The sequence below is a fragment of the Phycomyces blakesleeanus genome (assembly GCF_001638985.1).
Source record: "Phycomyces blakesleeanus NRRL 1555(-) unplaced genomic scaffold PHYBLscaffold_43, whole genome shotgun sequence".
Lineage (NCBI taxonomy): Eukaryota > Fungi > Mucoromycota > Mucoromycetes > Mucorales > Phycomycetaceae > Phycomyces > Phycomyces blakesleeanus.
Genome location: NW_017265172.1, coordinates 177,540 through 195,751, shown reverse-complemented (window position 1 = coordinate 195,751; position 18,212 = coordinate 177,540). Strand labels below are relative to the sequence as shown.

The 18,212-nt window shown below is 39.6% G+C and overlaps 7 protein-coding genes across 7 annotated transcripts; 4 read left to right on the top strand and 3 right to left on the bottom strand.

Moving 5' to 3' along the window:
- The first annotated feature begins 322 nt into the window (after positions 1–322).
- PHYBLDRAFT_160812 (hypothetical protein) lies at positions 323–1,951 on the top strand. Its single transcript, XM_018434261.1, has 7 exons — positions 323–347; positions 447–593; positions 715–818; positions 894–982; positions 1,089–1,159; positions 1,248–1,377; positions 1,473–1,951. The coding sequence occupies exons 1-7, from the start codon at positions 345–347 to the stop codon at positions 1,757–1,759; spliced, it is 831 nt and encodes a 276-aa protein (XP_018283651.1). The 5' UTR covers positions 323–344; the 3' UTR covers positions 1,760–1,951.
- Positions 1,921–6,336, bottom strand: PHYBLDRAFT_137701 (hypothetical protein; the record flags this gene model as incomplete). Its single annotated transcript, XM_018429870.1, has 2 exons — positions 1,921–5,245; positions 5,338–6,336. 2 exons carry the CDS (start codon positions 6,334–6,336, stop codon positions 2,144–2,146), a joined length of 4,101 nt encoding a protein of 1,366 aa, XP_018283650.1. The 3' UTR covers positions 1,921–2,143.
- A 320-nt stretch (positions 6,337–6,656) lies between these two features.
- On the bottom strand, positions 6,657–8,245 carry PHYBLDRAFT_189553 (hypothetical protein; the record flags this gene model as incomplete). The annotated part of the gene is made up of 7 exons (XM_018439677.1): positions 6,657–6,905; positions 7,000–7,257; positions 7,352–7,462; positions 7,580–7,662; positions 7,745–7,828; positions 7,952–8,038; positions 8,128–8,245. The coding sequence occupies 7 exons, from the start codon at positions 8,243–8,245 to the stop codon at positions 6,798–6,800; spliced, it is 849 nt and encodes a 282-aa protein (XP_018283649.1). The 3' UTR covers positions 6,657–6,797.
- Positions 8,246–8,622: 377 nt separating this feature from the next.
- Positions 8,623–10,761, bottom strand: PHYBLDRAFT_184128 (hypothetical protein; the record flags this gene model as incomplete). The annotated part of the gene is made up of 1 exon (XM_018438888.1): positions 8,623–10,761. The coding sequence occupies one exon, from the start codon at positions 10,759–10,761 to the stop codon at positions 8,869–8,871; it is 1,893 nt and encodes a 630-aa protein (XP_018283648.1). The 3' UTR covers positions 8,623–8,868.
- A 219-nt stretch (positions 10,762–10,980) lies between these two features.
- PHYBLDRAFT_175995 (hypothetical protein) lies at positions 10,981–12,889 on the top strand (the record flags this gene model as incomplete). Its single annotated transcript, XM_018437619.1, has 6 exons — positions 10,981–10,995; positions 11,021–11,145; positions 11,317–11,363; positions 12,141–12,221; positions 12,302–12,549; positions 12,848–12,889. 6 exons carry the CDS (start codon positions 10,981–10,983, stop codon positions 12,887–12,889), a joined length of 558 nt encoding a protein of 185 aa, XP_018283647.1.
- An 822-nt stretch (positions 12,890–13,711) lies between these two features.
- PHYBLDRAFT_153297 (hypothetical protein) lies at positions 13,712–14,189 on the top strand (the record flags this gene model as incomplete). Its single annotated transcript, XM_018433108.1, has 2 exons — positions 13,712–13,991; positions 14,071–14,189. 2 exons carry the CDS (start codon positions 13,712–13,714, stop codon positions 14,187–14,189), a joined length of 399 nt encoding a protein of 132 aa, XP_018283646.1.
- A 2,124-nt stretch (positions 14,190–16,313) lies between these two features.
- On the top strand, positions 16,314–18,199 carry PHYBLDRAFT_2604 (hypothetical protein; the record flags this gene model as incomplete). Its single annotated transcript, XM_018439880.1, has 7 exons — positions 16,314–16,433; positions 16,554–16,954; positions 17,040–17,119; positions 17,184–17,199; positions 17,287–17,536; positions 17,623–18,085; positions 18,153–18,199. Coding segments are annotated over 7 exons (1,377 nt in total), but the record flags the coding sequence as incomplete, so codon positions are not given.
- Positions 18,200–18,212: the final 13 nt, after the last annotated feature.

The following is an 18,212-nucleotide window of genomic DNA, read 5'->3' as shown; positions in this document are numbered from 1 at the left end:
ATTCAGCTTTTATCAAACTAAACATGTTTTCTATTTTGTTTCTTAGGAGCATTTGAACACAACGAGCTTAAATATACACAGGGTAAACTACTTTAGTAAATTTCGAATTATACATTCGAGAACAGAACCACTCCCCTTAAGCGATTTTATATTCTTTTTCTTTTTTTTTCTTTTACGTACCTCGATAGTTGCGGAGTTGATCCATACACTGCGTCATCAGGAAACTTGACTTTCTGCCGCGCGTTCCTCGACGGGAAAGTGGGACTTACGTACGTTGGTTTGCAGGACACGACCCAAATCCCTTTTCACTTTTCGCTACTTAGTTAACCTCATTAACCACAAGCATGGTAAACCTATAGCTCTCTCATAATATAAGCAAAACATACACATATACACATATATCGGCTATTAAGCAAAATTGAATCCCCTTAATTTTTGGCACGTAGTTCCGAAACCAATACGATAACGATGTCTCAACATGGTCACCACAAGGACGTATTCATCAGGTCGAATATGCAGTAGAAGCTGTCAAGCAAGGTTCGGCTGCCATCGGTCTCAAAAATAAGAAATACGCGATTTTGCTGGCTCTCAAGGTAAAATACGCCAAATATAAAAAAAATCAGAAAGAAGAATGCTTCAAGGACCAAACTCAAAAATCTGGAATCAACAACTTACATAACCTAAAATATACTTGGCTCCAATCGGATTCCTCAGCGTTCATCAGGCGAGCTTGCATCCTACCAGAAGAAATTGATCAAGATTGATGATCACATGGGTATTGGAATTGCTGGCTTGACATCTGATGCACGTGTGTTGAGGTAACATATATATATAAGCTTGCATGCATTTTGTGGATCAAAAGTGCACACTGGTCTGATACAAGAAAATACTAGCAATTTTATGCGTACCGAAGCTATGCGTTCCAAGATGTTGTACGACAGACCTTTGCCAGTACAGAGAATTGTGGCTGCCATTGCCGACAGTAAGCAGGATTATAATTTGCATAAATTCATATATATAAATTTGATCTGGATGGCGATCTCATGCAAATTGTGTATTTTGTTTGTGTTTTTTCTGTGATGAATTAGAGGCTCAAGTCAACACTCAACAGTATGGTCGCAGACCTTATGGTGTTGGACTTTTGGTGATTGGACACGATGTAAGAGAGAACACTTGCAAATTAATTCAAGTTTTGCGAATCCAGATGCTTAGGGATGTATAAATCTAACAGACTTGCTATTTCACAGGAGACTGGCCCTCATCTATTTGAGTGCTCTCCTTCTGGAACTTGCTTTGAGTACCATGCTATGTCAATTGGTGCACGATCTCAATCCGCCAAGACTTATCTTGAGAGCCATTACCAGGAGTTTGCTAACGGTATGTTATATTATCATATATTTCTCAGGATATAAAAAGGGAAGGAAAGAAGATGATTGGGAAATTAAGTAAATTATTTGGGTCCTACATTACAGAGTCTTTGAACGAGTTGGTTCGTCATGGTCTCCAGGCTTTGCGCGACACACTGCAGCAGGATAGCGAGCTCAATATTCATAACACTTCGCTCGGAATTGTGGGTGAGGACAGAGATTTTGAGATTATCGAGGGTGAAGCATTGCAAGTTTATTTGGACCTTTTGGGCGAGGAAACTGGTAGAACTCGTCGTTCTGCAGCTGGTGTCAGTGCTTCTGATTCAGTGGCAGCCGAGGGCCAGCGAACTGGGGAAGCCAGCGGGGTTACTCCTATGGATACTGATGCTTAATTAAAGTCATAAAACAAAACAAAACAACAAAACAGAACAAAAAAGAGAGAGGGAGGGAGAGAGATGTCATCGTTAGTAGGGCTTATTTTACTCCTAAAGAAAATACATCCACATATCTCATTTTGGATGGTCAAAGATTATGAACGATCAAAGAGAAAATTACATGATAAAGATTTCTGTTGCTGTTATTTTATTGTTTTAATGAGAGCTTTTTAAGATTTTAAAAAAGACATAAAAATAGAAAAGGGTAAAATGAGAATAGATAAAGAAATCTTTTTTTTTTAGCTTTTTGGTTTGATAGTTTGTTTATACACAGTGGAGATGGCGAGAGTAGATAAAAATGAATAAAATAAAATAAAAAGAATAGGTTTACAATATATATATTTAAAAATTTGTTCCAACCCATACACGAGCATTGCGGAACATTCTAAGCCAAGGTCCGACCTGTCCCCAGTTCTCTTCGTTAGGATACCAAGAGTTGCTCTCCTTGAGGACAACACGCTCAGGATGAGGCATCATTGCAAGGACACGGCCATTGGGAGTACGGATACCAGCAATGGCATCAGGAGTGCCGTTGGGGTTGTAGGGGTAACGCTGAGTAGGCTTGCCATAGTTATCAACAAAGCGGACGCTAGCGAGGTTCTGTTTCTTGAACTTGCTAAAGTCTTCCTGGGATCTGAAAGAGGCACGGCCTTCACCATGAGCGACAGCAATGGGGAATTTGGAGCCTTCCATGCCAGAGAAGAAGATAGAAGACGAGTCTTCAATCTCTACCATTGAAGTACGGCCCTCAAACTGCTCACTCTCATTGCGCTGGAAAGTAGGCCAAGATTCTGCACCAGGGATTAACTCTGCGAAATTGCTGAGGAACTGACAGCCGTTACAGATACCAAGGGCAAAGGTATTGTTACGGTTGAAGAAGTCAGTAAACTCAGCACGAGCATGGGGGTTCAAGAGAATGGACTTTGCCCAGCCGGCACCAGCACCGAGGACATCACCATAAGAGAAACCGCCGCAAGCAGCAATACCAACAAAGTCGCGCAATGTAGTCTTGCCAGCCATGATATCAGTCATGTGAACATCGACAGCATCGAAGCCAGCCAAATGGAAAGCAAAGGCCATCTCGATCTGGCCATTTACACCTTGATCACGAAGAATAGCAACACGAGGGCGCTTGGTGCTAGACTTGAATGGAGCAGTGACATCCTTAGTGGGATCAAATGTCAAGTCATAGTGAAGTCCGGGATCCTTGGCATCAAGAGCATTATCATACTCTTGCTGTGCACACCCAGCGTTATCACGAGCAGCCTGCATAAGGAAAGAGGTCTTGGACCAGGTACGGAAAAGGTTAATGCGAGAATCAGCAAATACAGCTTCATTATTGTACTTGAAGGCAATGGTATCCTTATCATCGTGTTCGGTCACAACACCAATCTTGATAAGAGCCTCCTTCGGCAAGCCAGCACGGGTAGCGACACCAATGAACTCTTCGAGACGGCTCTCCTCAACCTGAACAACAGCACCGAGTTCTTCATTGTAAAGGGCAGCAACAATATCACCGTTCTTGACAATAGGATCCAAAGTGACCTGGGCACCAACATGACCAGCGAAGCACATCTCGGTGATTGTGGAGAAAAGTCCACCATCAGAACGATCATGGTAAGCCAAAACAAGGCTCTTTTTAACATCGCCCTCCTTAACAGCTTGCATAGCGGTAAAGAAGTTCTTGAGAAGGGCGGCATCCTCAACATCAGGAGCTTCCTGACCAATCTGTTTGTAGACCTGAGCAATAGAAGAACCACCGAGTCGCTGTTTGCCCTTCGCGAGATCAATGAAAACCAAGGTAGTCTGGGCACTGTTCTTAAGCTGAGGAGTGAAGGTCTTGTGAGTGTTGACGACGGGAGCAAAGCCAGTAATGATGACAGAAAGAGGAGCAGTAACCTCGGTGTTCTTTCCGTCCTTCTCCCACTTCATCTTCATGGACATGGAATCCTTTCCAACGGGAATAGCAACGCCAAGTGCAGGGCAAAGATCAAGACCAATAGCCTGAACAGCAGAGTAGAGACCAGCACCTTCTCCAGCATGATCAGCAGCGCACATCCAGTTGGCAGAAAGTCTTATACGACCGATGTCGGCAATATCAGCAGCAGCAAGGTTGGTAATTGATTCACCGATGGCCATACGAGCAGAAGCAGCAGGAGAAAGAAGAGCCAAAGGAGTACGCTCACCCATAGCCATAGCCTCACCAGTGACAATATCAGTACCAAGAGAAGTAATAGTCACAGCCACATCAGCAACGGGAACTTGCCAAGGACCAACAAATTGATCACGGGCAACAAGAGCAGTGATTGAACGATCACCAATTGTGATCAAGAAAGATTTTGACGCAACGGCGGGCAATTGGAGAACACGACTGGCAGCATCCTTGAGAGCATCAGCTGTGGTTTTAGCAGCAGGCAAGTAAGTTCGTAGACTAGAGTCAAAAGGCTGACGGAAGGGCTTGAGGGTTGTAGTGGTGCGAGACATCTTTGGAGGTTTTCCGAACAAGACAGGCATAGGCAAATCAATAGGAGTAGACTTGAGGAGAGGGTCCTTGACAACAAGACGCTTCTCTGCAGTGGCTTTTCCCACAATGGCATAAGGACAACGCTCACGGGCACAGAAGTCCTCGAATACTTTGATTTTCTCGGGAGAAATGGCAGCTACATAACGTTCCTGAGATTCATTGCACCATATTTCCATGGGAGACAGACTGGCGTCATCACAAGGAACCTTGCGCAGATCGATTTCAGCGCCAAGGTCGCTGTCATGAACGATTTCTGGGAGAGCGTTGGAGATACCACCAGCACCGACATCATGGACAGACTCAATAGGGTTGGCATCGCCCAAAGCGGTACAGAAATCAATGACCTGTTGAGCACGGCGTTCCATTTCTGGGTTGTCACGCTGGACAGAGGCGAAATCAAGAGCAGCGCTGCTCTGACCCGAGGCCATGGAACTGGCAGCACCACCACCGAGACCAATGAGCATACTGGGGCCACCAAACACGACGAGGTGGGCACCAGGAGAAATTACCTTCTTAAGGACGTGTGCGGGACGAATGGTACCAAGACCACCGGCAATCATGATAGGCTTATGGTAACCACGAACTTCTGAAGTAGTCTCGGAGACGGGTACAGTTTCAGCAAATGTACGGAAGTAACCAGCAAGAGCAGGGCGGCCGAACTCGTTGTTGAAAGCAGCACCGCCAAGAGGGGCTTCGATCATGATATCCAGAGCAGAGGCAACATGACCAGGCTTGCCAAAGTCTGTTTCCCATGGCTGAACATTATCAGGGATCAATAAATTGGACACAGTGAAACCAACCAAACCAGCCTTGGGCTTTGATCCCTGGCCAACAGCACCTTCATCACGAATCTCACCACCTGAACCAGTAGCAGCACCAGGAAAAGGGGACACGGCAGTAGGATGGTTATGTGTTTCGACCTATTATTATAATAAAAATAATAAGAATTAATAAATTTGAACTTTTTTTTCAATCTAAATATACATGAATATATATTTAAAAGAAAACAAACCTTTGCAATAAAGTGAACATCCTCTTCATAGTGCTCATACAAATTTCCTGTAGAAGATGAGGGAGCAAAGCGAGTGGCCTTTGATCCCTCAAGAACAGCGGCATTGTCGGAGTAAGCGGAGAGTGTGTATTGAGGGTTGAGTTGATGGGTGTGCTTAATCATGCCAAAGAGCGAATGGGGCTTGAGTTCACCATCGATAGTCCAGTCTGCACCAAAGATCTTGTGACGACAGTGCTCTGAGTTGACCTGGGCAAACATGAAAAGCTCGACGTCGGTGGGGTTTCTGCGGAGAGCATCACCCGAAGAAGAACCAACGAATGCATCGATAAGATAATCAATCTCGTCATTAGCCAATGCAAGACCGAGCTCACTGTTGGCCTTGACAAGCTTCTCTCGTGCAACCTTTGTATCCTTGCTGGCCTGGCCACTGAGAAGGTCGACAACGGTCAAATGTCCAGGAGAACCGTGTTTGAAGATTGACTCGTAGGCAGGGATTTCTGTGGAGATTGACTGTGTCATGCGGTCGTGGATTGCATTAGACATAGCTGTCAGTTCATTAGAGGTGAGTTTGGAGCCATCGGCCTTGACTACAAGGTAAGCAGCGCCACGTTCGATACGCTCAACAAAAGGATACAGCTTGCAAAGGTGGGCAATGTTGGTAGCCTTTGATGACCAAGGAGAGATTGTGCCAGGGCGTGGGACTACCAAGACAACTGTAGCATTGGTGGGTTGACCATTGCCGGACAAAAAGTTCTCGATTTGCTTAGCATGTTCTGCGGAAATAGGGTTCGAATCATAACGCAGGAGATTCTTGAGGATCTTTGCCTGCTCAGAAGATGTGTCCTTTAGAGTGGCAAGAGTTGCAGCATCCCTGGGAGACACAAAGTGTGTGTGGAGAGCGGCGACTGCAGATGCGCCTGGGACTTGCTTCTGGATAGCTTTGAGAACTCTCTTGGACTTAAAGTCTGAGAGAGACGAGGATCCTGCGAGTACCAACATGAGCCGAGTAAACTAATGTGAGGTTTTTTGGTTGGATGGAGACTGGTGGTTCTCTAAGGCAGAGCAAAAATAAAACAGAAAAGAGAGAACGAGCTTTGTGTGTTTGAGGACTTGAAGGTTGGGAAGACAAGTGACAAGTGGATGGTTTTTGCGTGCTTTTAAATGGGCGGCATTTTAAGGGAAAACCGGTCTACATAGAGATGACTCAAGGAAAAACGGGGTAATTTAAGCCACTAAAGGAGATGGTATCACACCCTCGGATCTGTAGTAAATGCTCAATATAAAACCAATTCAGAAAAGATCAAAATATGACAAGGATTGAAGGTACTTTAAAGTCGTTGAACTCTTTATACATTTATTTCGACTTTTTTTTTTAAAAAAAAAATTAATTAATTCAAATAAAAAATAATTCAAGTAAATATTTTTATATAAACATATATTTATATACATTGTGTATATCCTTATGAGAGCATTTTCTTGCAAAGCTCTTTGCTGGTTTTGATCCATTGGTCTCGTTTGGCCTCCAGAGCAGCCAAGAGAGCCTTCAATTCCTGACTATCAGGATTACCCTATCACATCAAATTTGATGTCAGAAGTGGAGTCATAAAAATGAGAGATGAATCTTTTTTTTTAATAATAATAATAATAAAAAGGTTGACTTACCCGTAATCCAATGGTCACAAATCCAATACCGTTCTCATAGTCGTCTTTTTCATAGTACGCTTGTCCGATACGATAACATGCCTTTATATTTCTGGGTTCTCTATCTAGTACCTTTTGGCATACTTCAATAGCCTTGTCCCAGTCTCGCATTTTCATATAACATGCAGCAACATTTGCGTGAAGTGCGATTGTAACTTCACGGGCCTTGATCAAGTCTTCTGGCTCACAGTCCCACACATCCACAACATACTCTCTTCCCTACAGTAAATAATCAATTGAAATAAAGAGTATTTCATTAGTTTCAGGATTATTTGATTTAATCAGATCAGATCAGATGTGGTAAAAATTGTACCTTTCTATAGGCAAATAAAGCTTGTTCAATTGCTCCTTGTTTGTAGAATGCGTTTCCTTCTTCCTTTTTGGCCAAGGCGACAGAGATCTTTTGTTTGACGGATTCTGCAGACTAAGAAAATGAAAATAAAGAAGGATTAATTCAAATCTCAATGTATAAACCAAAGGTCCTACCATCAATTCTCCATCATATTCCCTTTTTCTTTCTCTTTATTTCTCTCTACTTTACCTCCCAGGTACCCAAAAGCTCAACCTCAAAACGCAGGTTTGCTTTTTGAGGAACAATTGGAGGCCACCCCTTCTTTCCATAACCTACAACAGATAAACAAATGTCATTAGTTTACAAATATTACAGGTACAGCAGTTGATTATTATTATTATTTTGGCGACTTACCATAATCATAGGTACACACAATCTCAGCCAGTTCACCCACATGCATAATCGGAATTGCGATCTCCCATGCTTTGATTACCTTGCCTGAGTAATTCATATTGGTTTGACATTTAATATATATATATATATAATACGCAATCACATTTTACTTTTCTTTTTATTGGATCCAACGCGTTTCCCATCCATTTTATTTTATATATTGTTTACCTCCATTTGGTACAAACTCATAAGCCGCGTTACGTTGACGCGATGAATCGAACAAGCTGCCATCTTCTAGAAAGCTTTCGTAATGCACTTTTATTTTTATTTTAAAAATAAATTATTAGATCTTGTTTTGAATTTTCCAAAGTAGTTTGTTTGTTTGTTTTTCTTTTTTCTCTTACCACTTACGATTGAATCTGCTTTAGGACATTGACCTTGACCTGATCTGATTATTCGTTTGGTGACATTGTTATCAGGTGTCAAAGAGACTGGTGATGTTTGAGTAGAAGTAGTGGCCATAATTAGAAAAAAAATCACCAAAAATTTATTCGTAACCCTTTTGTAGAAATTTTTATATATTGGGTGAAGTGAAAGAAAAAAAAAATACAAAAAAATAAAGAATAATAATGAATCAAATAAAGTTCACGCTTATATGAAATTGAAAAATATAAAAATACTATATATATAAATATAAAATAAAATAAAATAAATAGCATGTATATGGATATCAATATGAACATAGATCTAGACGTATATAGATACGTTTATACCTAAAGCGATAGAATCATATTTACCGTGTATAAAATCTACAGGGTTATAACAATAAAATATAGTCAAATTGTTTTACATTAACATAAATTACTTGCATTCGTAAAGAGATAGTCCAGTGCAAAGCCAAAAAGTTGAGAATTTAGATAGATGAATAGATAGATTAGATAAGAATGAAAAGAATGGTTAATATATATATATATATATATATATATTTATATAAATAATATGATTTCTATACGGTGTTACTGCTTCTGCCGTTATTGTCGTCGCTGTTGCTGTTGCTGTATACAAATGAAGAAACAAGATGTACAATGTATAATATGTTGAAATATTCTTCTAAAGAAAGAAACAAAAAGATTTACAGATGGTGTTCAGTATTGAATATTGTAAATATTTTCCTTCAAAGGGTCTCCAAGAGAAAAGTATTCGTCAGTCCGGAATATGCCTACAGAACCACACCGTAGATCGACATAGCCATGAGGGATATCTCTTTCCCAGTTTTCTTTGTGCACACATCCATTGTCATCTTTTGGTCGATTATCTTCATCAGATCCATTGTATCGATCAATTGGATAGTCGTCTACAGACTCTATCGATTCAAGATAAGTCTGGATCCAGCTAACATCGGACGGATCAAGAAGTCGGTATCTGATTCCGTTCCTGTAGGCTCTATAGACTGTGTATGAGTGGTACCACCGAGTGGATGGATTAAATGGGTGAAGGGAGGAGGACGGAGGTGGTTCAGATCGAACATTGACCTGAGAGATAGCAAACAGATTAACGCGTGCACGGGCAGTGGGGTGATACTCTTTATGAGACAAAAAGAACACTTCATCCAACAGCAGCATCTTAAAATGGGTGTATGGCATGTCGATACAAATTATATGTGTGTCTGAAAAAAGTGGGTCAGTAACCTTGACATAGGTAAGTCGCATGTAGGTCAACTGTCGACATCGCCGTGAGATGTAGCTAAACATGTTTGAATCTGTGTCGAGATAATCGAGAACCAACGAGCGTAGAACATGGCGTTCTGACACGAGCGGTACCGAAGATTGAAGTGAGAGAACAACTGACTTGAGATCAAGGGTCTCGACACAAGGACACGCGTTCAACAACGCATCAAATGAAATGGGTGTTATGGCTCCAAACCCTTTAAGACTCAGGGATCGCAAGTTCCGAAAGTGGAGTAAGCTTGGTATCGTGAGCGCATCCGAAACAGGACCGGTTATTGTGAATTTGAAGTGTTCAAGAGTCTGAAGGGAAGACTGGCAGATGGTTTTTAATAGGATTGTAGAAGGAGTGGGAATGTTTTCGTTGAGGTTGAGACTGTATTCAATATTTTTGAGAGATGTTCCGGTCTCTGAGAGGCCTTTGAAAAGTTCGTAGTAAGGTAGATACGGGCAGACACGTTCATGAAAGCTAACAGTCTCCAAATTACTCAGGCAGCGACCAGCCAGTCTGAATGCTTCTCTAATCGCATTATCGGTTTCGGTATCTTCAATAAGGAGGTAATCGTAAGAAAGTTGGCCAACATGATCACTTTCTGTGCGCCACTTGATGTTGGTGAGGTTTGGGTATTTGTGAGTCCAATAATATATCCAGGCATGGTTTGATGTCTTGAGTGTGGCAGTTAAACTGGTGATTGACTTTGAGACAGGTAAAGTAAAGATGTATGCCAATTCAGAGTTCGAGAGAACTTTGAGGCCACAGTCTAGAGAGAGTGTCTCGAGCATAGGTAGGCATGAATGAATTATTTCCATGTTGTCGAGGTTGAAGATATCGGTATTAATTCGACTGTCTCTCTGAATACTAAGAGACTTTAAACCAGGCAATCCAGAAACAATCAAAACCATTTCATCCATATCCCAATGATCCAGTCGAAGGGACAGTTCTGTAAGTGATCGCCACAAATGCCAATCGAGGGGAAAATCATACTCCCTAGCATCGTAAGCATATTTCTCGATGGAAAGACATTGGAGACCGGGGCAGGCTCTTTGAAATATATTCAATTCTTTCTCGCTGATACGTGCGTTCCCGAGTACAGAGAGACTTCGAATGAGTTGCCCGTGTTTGTTAGAGCTTGAAATGGTTTTGATAAGCGACAGAAGAGGTCTTCGTGAGGTAATTTTTACTTCAGTCCACATTGGCAGAAGAAATGGTGAATACCAGCTTTGACACACAGTGCTGCAGGTCACTTGATCGCTCTTCTTTAAAAGGAATGCGATTCGATTAAGAATCTCAAATGGTAAGTTGGAAGCTGACATTGTTATTAGGAAGAAACAAACATGAATAAATGAATGAATGAATGAATGACTGAATGAATGAAAAGACCTAGTTAACTTTAGAAGAAGAAAACGAGAGAGAAAAAAAAACACCCGTGAAGTCTCACAAATCGTGACTCAAAAGCGATTAATATATATATATATACTATATATTAACTTGTGCATATATACAAAGTCGAAAGACATAACGAGCTCAAACATATGTTTGACTTTTTTGTATGCCCTTATATTATATTTTTAGTTGCATCTTCAGTTTAGTATTTCGTTATTATTTCAGACCTGTGTAAAGGATTTGCGATTTCTGGTCACAGAACCAAAGAAATGGATAAAGTCTCCTTCATGTTCATTTGTTGTCAAAGAGTATACGTACATCCTTAATTAATAATATGATGTACATGTATATATAAATATAAATATAATACATGTCTCATTATTTTCCATTTATGGATAGACGTTTTTTAGCGATCTTCGCGATTTTTATTTATATACATATATAAATACAGAATATTATAAAATCTGGGTTACTTCTTCAATAAGCCTAACTTTGTTAGTCTCTGGTCAGTTTGAGACTTTAAGCCGAAAAAGTAAGTCAAGGTTATTTTTGGGTCTTGCGGTAAAGTATATAAGCTGACTTCTTGTATTATTTTCTTTAAGACTTCTTTATACTTATATTTACATTTATATAATCTTTTTATCTAATAGAATATTAAATATAATAGCTTAATTGTACTTGACCGGAGATCGACGCTGTGATCGTCTCTCTCTTTTAAAATTAAAATGAAAATGAAAATAGAGATTAGATCTACGCTTTTGTCAATATATAAAAACACAAATACAAATACAATCATATGTTTATACATCTCTATTTCCAGATAATGAACAAGCAAGCAATATACTCTAGGAAAATAGAATTCTGTTCATTTCAAGACTATTTTTTCTGTTTCTAAAAAAAAACCTTAAATCACTTTACCCATTCTAATACATATATATAATTATGCGGGTTGGACAATACAATATGTACTCTACTGAATTTCACATAGACAAGCAACAGGTCTATCTATTTTTATGTTTATTAGAGCATCCCCAACATGCTGGACTAATTTCTGTTATTTTGTGTAACATATTGTCCTCATCGTCAATAAAAACTCCCTGGCCCCTAAGATTTATGAAACACTTGGGGTGGACAGATCGAAAAGTTTAAAATGAGATTCTCCAATGAGATTAACTTATAACCACCCTCCTTTTTTTTCCTTCAAGAAAAAAAGGTTCAATATCGACTTAAATGCGTATTAGATAAAATCAAGTACTCATAATACCATCTCTTCTATCAGGTATAGATACTTTATAATACGGTTTACTAGAATTTGCACCCTGTGGCACATCCCTTCAACCAAGGCAGGATATTCTTCTCAATTCAATTCACAATGGAAGAAGACTAGCCAGTCAGAGTGATTCGAACTTTTTTTTAGCTCCCCATCCAATAATATGGCTTGTAGTTTTGAACTTATTTTTGATCTTTTAGTCTGTCCGCACCAACTCCCACCCAAGAACCTGTTCCTGGTGATCCGTTCCCCCATCTTCTCTCCGAAATTTCCACCGTTCCTCGTCAACCCCCTCCATCTGTGCCCGCTCGAAATTGTGCCTAGGAGGACGGACTTGGTCTGGTATCGTTGTGTATTCTGGATCCATAAATGGATCGTCCGAGTTTCTAAAAGGAATCCCTCTTTGGAGCTCCTATCCCTGCTGAAATCCGTTCCCAATTCTGGTGCCGTCAGTACCTAGTTACTTATTCTCGATTCTTTCATGTCATTTATTTTTCTTATATATTTATTTCACCTGTATTATTACCAGCTGTATTATCTATTTTAGTCTTAGTCTTTCTAAAAGCCGTTTTCCCCCATAGGGGGTTTTTTACATGCTCTCTTTACTGTTTTTGCTGACTATTCATCCTTGTCTCTGTCATGCGTGTTCCATACTTTTTCTTTATTTATCCTTCACTTTTTACATATTTTTTTTATTCCCCCTCATATTTAGGGGGTTACTTTTATTATTTTCATTTATTCTTCAGCTCTCATCGGGTAGCCAATATGCTAAAATGCGCAAGGCCTAGAAAAACCCACAATAAAATATTTTCATCTGTCCGCACCAACTATGTCAATTAATCTTTGGTAATAACCAACATGCACAAATATTATACTACATTCAATTTTCAATATGAAAATTTATTCCTTTTATGATATCCATATCTTGCTAATCAACGTACCCTATGGCTGCCGACTACTTTTTAAATAATGTAATATAGAAAGATTTGCAGAGAAGGATGATTGTTTTATAAATGCATCAAATTAAACTATTTTGTGCACAGTCTGTGTAAATACAATGAGGGCAATTACTTGTGCATTGAATTCACAATGACTTTTCTGGGTTTCTCCAAAACACGCATTTCTTTATTCCTTCTCATCTCTCATTTCTCTTCATATATATCGCCTTTCCTTTTTCTTTCATTCAAATGCATGTTATTCGTAATGTCCATCCGGATTATTCAAATTCAATAATATATATATATATATATATTACACGCCATTGGCATTCTCAAAGATTATTCTAACTTTATCCTTATATACTTCTTAGATAAAAACAGCATATATAGTTAAACACGGTTGCCGATTCTCCATTAAAATATACAAATAGTATTTTATTTCTTTCTTATTTTTTCGATTAGATTAATTTTTTCTTATAAATGAGCCTTCCTAATTACAACATTAACATCTTCAATCAAGTAAAAAAAAAGTTTAAAAGCGTGTTTTTTTATTAGAGACGATACTAGTTAAAAAAGACTTTATTTATTTATTTAAAGATATACGTAAAGAAACTATTCTATTTGATTGAATTTCACTTAATGTTCTTTTACATGAGTAAAAGAATAAAAAGCATGACACCAAGTTCTTTGTCCCCGCATTACGCGGCTCAATCTCCTTCAGGACGTAAACCTGACTTGGTAGCGAAGGAGGTGCTGGAATGGTGGCAAACCAACGGAAAGCACCCGTTCATCCAGCCCCACATCTCGTCGCCGAGTAATGTGGGTGCGAACTCGCCAGAGAACTTACCACTAGGTGATAAGGTCCAGCTCATTCGACTACCAGTAGCTTCACCGTCAGCCGTTAAAGAGTTCAGTCAGGTTAGCAGTGAAGAGCCAGCACATCTCACCACAGGTTAGACCTCCCTCCCCCCAGCATCATGATTCCACATTGGCGATGCGATGTACACAGTAGTCCTTCCAAAAATGAAAAGAGACCATGCCCCACGACTTCTCAGAATTAACTGAGCTGGCGAGTAACAACTTTCACTTTCCGATGCTTGTAGCATGGAAGAATCTCCCTGCAACGGTCGTAAGAGACGCCTCACTATGAAACCGGGACTGTTGTTGCTCAAGGAGAAAACAAACGACGCGCGTTGGAGGAGGTCTATATGTAACAGAAAATTTTTCATCTGCGGTTAAAGTTTAGGACTGCGCTTTTTGTCACTCTTAGATGTCTACGTCAGAGCAAACGTGATATAGCTATATATTCTTTTTATTGGGTTTGTGTGACTGTTCTACGGCAGAAGAGACAGCTAATAATATTTACTCAGAGTACTTATGAAGTCAACTTTGTAAGGTGAAGTAAAGTAAAGTAAAGAAGCAAAGAAGTAAAAAGAGTAATGAAGAGTTTAGCTTTGATCGGTGTAGCAATAACTCTCAAAGTGGAGTACAAGTCTCTATAACGGCGATTTGTAGGTTACTCTAAAGTGGTCTGTGCGTTTTTTGTTCAAGGCCACAAGAAAGAGTTTTCTTTTGCTTGTTCAAGTATACGAAATGAACCCAGCATTCACTGATAAATAAATACATACACGTTTTAAAACGATATCAACCGATAAGTAGAAAGTAGAAAAGAAAGCAAAAAGTATGCGTATACATTATCTGAATCTCCACACAACAGGTGGCGGAATGCCGAATTCCACGTTGAGTTTTATTGAAATGAGGTTATATCAATAGTTGAAAGTATCAAGATAATTCCACAAAAAGACCAAGCTATTTCCATAAGATGTTTTGGGTGTATTCTGGAGAGAATAGCAGACGTCTTCGACAATTTGCTTTTCAAGAGCTCAAGATATTAATCTTAGCTATATATGAATAAAAATAAAATCAATTAGCAAATGAATATTACTTAAGAGATTAAATTTAACTATTTTATTAGGAGGTATAATTGGCATCAACAAGCCGGCTGTTCCATAATATGTAGTATAAATTAAATATCCAAGAAAAGCATCTACTTTTTTCCTTTCGCTATGAGTTTGAGATAGAGGTATATAATTGCCTGAAATTTAACCGCTGCTGATGGTTTAAATGATGTGAAAAGATGATTAAAAAAACCCCAAAGCAACTTCGATGTTATAATGTGTAAAATATTTGCTGGCAGCAGTAAATATTCTGGATAGCCTGGCAAGTTTTTCAAAGAGTAATCTTCTTATTATTCGTATACTTTGCATATAAAATCCAAGTTTTCAGGCGCGATATTGTGGTCCACAATACAGATTTTTCATTTATGTCCGCGTTCATCATTTTCAATTGTACATTTAATTTATATCTCACAGGATTTCGCAACAGGCTTTCTGTACACTCGTCGTATGATGTCCTTTCTTTCTATTCAGGAAGAGGTATCTTTCTATCTACGGGGACTCCCGAAACAATCCTTACTGTCTTCCTAATACCTAGATATTAGCCATGCTGTTTATAAATTATACTTATATGGATATATGAGGGATTAATAAAAGCAAAGTGGTGAATGAAATATTATGCTTGCAACTCTATGTCTTTGTAATCTCACAATAAACTACGGTCAAAGAGAAGTATATTTCAATAAGAAATATTGAGTCTAAATATCTTAAGTCATGCATCAAAAACTTTGTAATAAGTCTCGCAGAGGATTGCTATGTTGTTGATTCTGGTAATGTTACTCATGTTGGCTGTCAAAAAAAATAGAAAAAAAAATAGAGAAAGGCGAGAGTACTTTTCTGGGTTCATGTCTTTGGTTTTACACTCTTTCCGAACCAGCCTGGCTCCCGACAATCCTGGCAATTTCTACAGTAATCCCCCCCCCCCTTGATCCATTTCCATCCTTTGTACGTCATCCCCAATTACAGAAAAAAAAGAAGAAAAAGAATGAGGTGCGATGGATAAATTAATTAGGCGGACTCATTTCACTTTTTTTTTTTAAAAAAAAAATACACGCGCAAACACATACAGATATATAAACATTTACTTCTCGACATATACCACTATGAATGCTTTATTTGGACGTTCTCTAACTCGCTCGTTTGTGCGTCAACAAACACGCACTGGATCAGCTCGCAACTTCACCAACACTAAACAGTACGATGCAATTGTTCTCAATGCTTATACCGATGCTGGGAACATTACCCTTCCTGCAACCAACGCAATTTCTGCCACCACACGCGCTACTATTCTCGAGCAGCTCACTGCCTCAAAGTTCTCAAAGCAAGGCGACGTGCGCATGCTCTATAACATTGGCGGTGTAAAGCAAGTAGCAATCGTTGGTCTCGGAAAGAAATCCGGTGAAGATCAAGCAAAGATTCAGGATGCTGTCAGAACCGCTGTACGTTTACTTCTTTCTTTTTAGGAAGTCGTCTGTAAAATACGATCATCAGAATTATTTGTATATACATAAACACATATATTCTAATTCACTGTTTTTCCAATAAATTATATTTTTTAGGCTGCCACTGGTGTACGCGCTCTTCAGGGCCAGGGCGCAAAATATATTGGTGTTGATGTGTCTGTAGATGCTCATGGCGCATCTGAAGGTGCTTCTCTTGCCCAGTTCTCCTTTGACAAGCTCAAGGTTGAAAAGGCACGCCGTAAGGAAATCGTCGTTGGACCATTTTCGGAATCCTCAGTTGAAGACATTACCTGGGAATCTGGACAGATTTATGGTGCATCCCAAAACCTCGCACGTATGCTGATGACCTCACCCGCTAATCTGATGACTCCCAAGCTCTTCTCTGATGAGGTTGCATACCTTTTGGCTGGACTGGAGAACACTGATGTCTTAGTTCATGATGAAGAATGGGCTGCTCGTAACAACATGAATGCCTTTTTGTCTGTTTCCAAGGGCAGGTAAAAAAAAACAATAATTTGAATTTGTGAAAAAAAGAGAGAATTGTTATATTGATAAATATATATGGATTGGATTTACATAAAGCCAAGAGCCATTGCGATTCTTGGAAATTCATTACAAGGGTGGAAAGGAGTCTGATCCTACGCATGCGTTGGTTGGAAAAGGTAAATATAAATTCAGTCAGAAAGTTGTGGTTGACTTAAGATACTGACTCAAAATACATTCCAGGTGTTACTTTTGATGCGTATGTGAAAAAATTGGGACATGATTGATCATCTTTGTGAGCCTAAATGCGTTTTTGCTTATATGTATGTGTGTATGTGTTTCTTAGTGGTGGAATTTCGCTCAAGCCATCGAATAACATGGCCTTGATGAAGGGTGATATGGGTGGTGCTGCCACTGTGGCTGGTGCTCTCTATGGAATCATCAAGCTTGGTCTTCCTGTCAATGTTGTGGCTGTTACCCCTCTGTGTGAGAATATGCCTTCAGGTGACGCAACAAAGCCAGGAGATGTTGTAAAGGCAATGAACGGAAAGTCCATTGAGGTTCTTGATACCGATGCTGAAGGAAGATTGATCTTGGTAAATTATACATATTATATTAAACAATACAATCCAACCGAGATACTTACAAATATATATGTTTTTTATCTTGTTGTGCTAAAAAGGCTGATGCTCTGTACTATGTTACATCCAAGTACAAGCCCAGCAGTGTTATTGACTTGGCTACCCTTACAGGTGCCATGGATGTTGCTCTTGGCGAAGTATTTGCTGGTGTCTTCACAAACTCTGACGATCTCTGGAAGAAGCTTGATAAGGCTGGCCAGACCGTCTCTGATCCTTTCTGGAGAATGCCCTTGAACGCTGGTTATCTCAAGGAGATGCAGACTTCATTGGTTGCTGACCTCAATAACCTTGGTAAAGGACGTTCTGGGGGTGCCTGCTCGGCTGCTGCCTTCCTCAAAGAGTTTGTTAACGGACTTGAAACACCGGTCGAATCGCCGGGTCCTCGGGATACCACTGAAGTGGTTGAAACTACTACTAATGATTCCATCGCATGGGCTCACATTGATATTGCCGGTGTTATGGATAGCCAGTCTACCCATGGATACCATATCAAGGGAATGAGTGGTAAGATTGGAATTAAACTAAAAGGGTTTTGGTTGATTTTCTTTTAACAAAATTTATATTCATTCAGGTCGTCCCACTCGCGCTTTGATCGAGTATATCAAGAGCGTATCAAACTAAACTAAAAAAA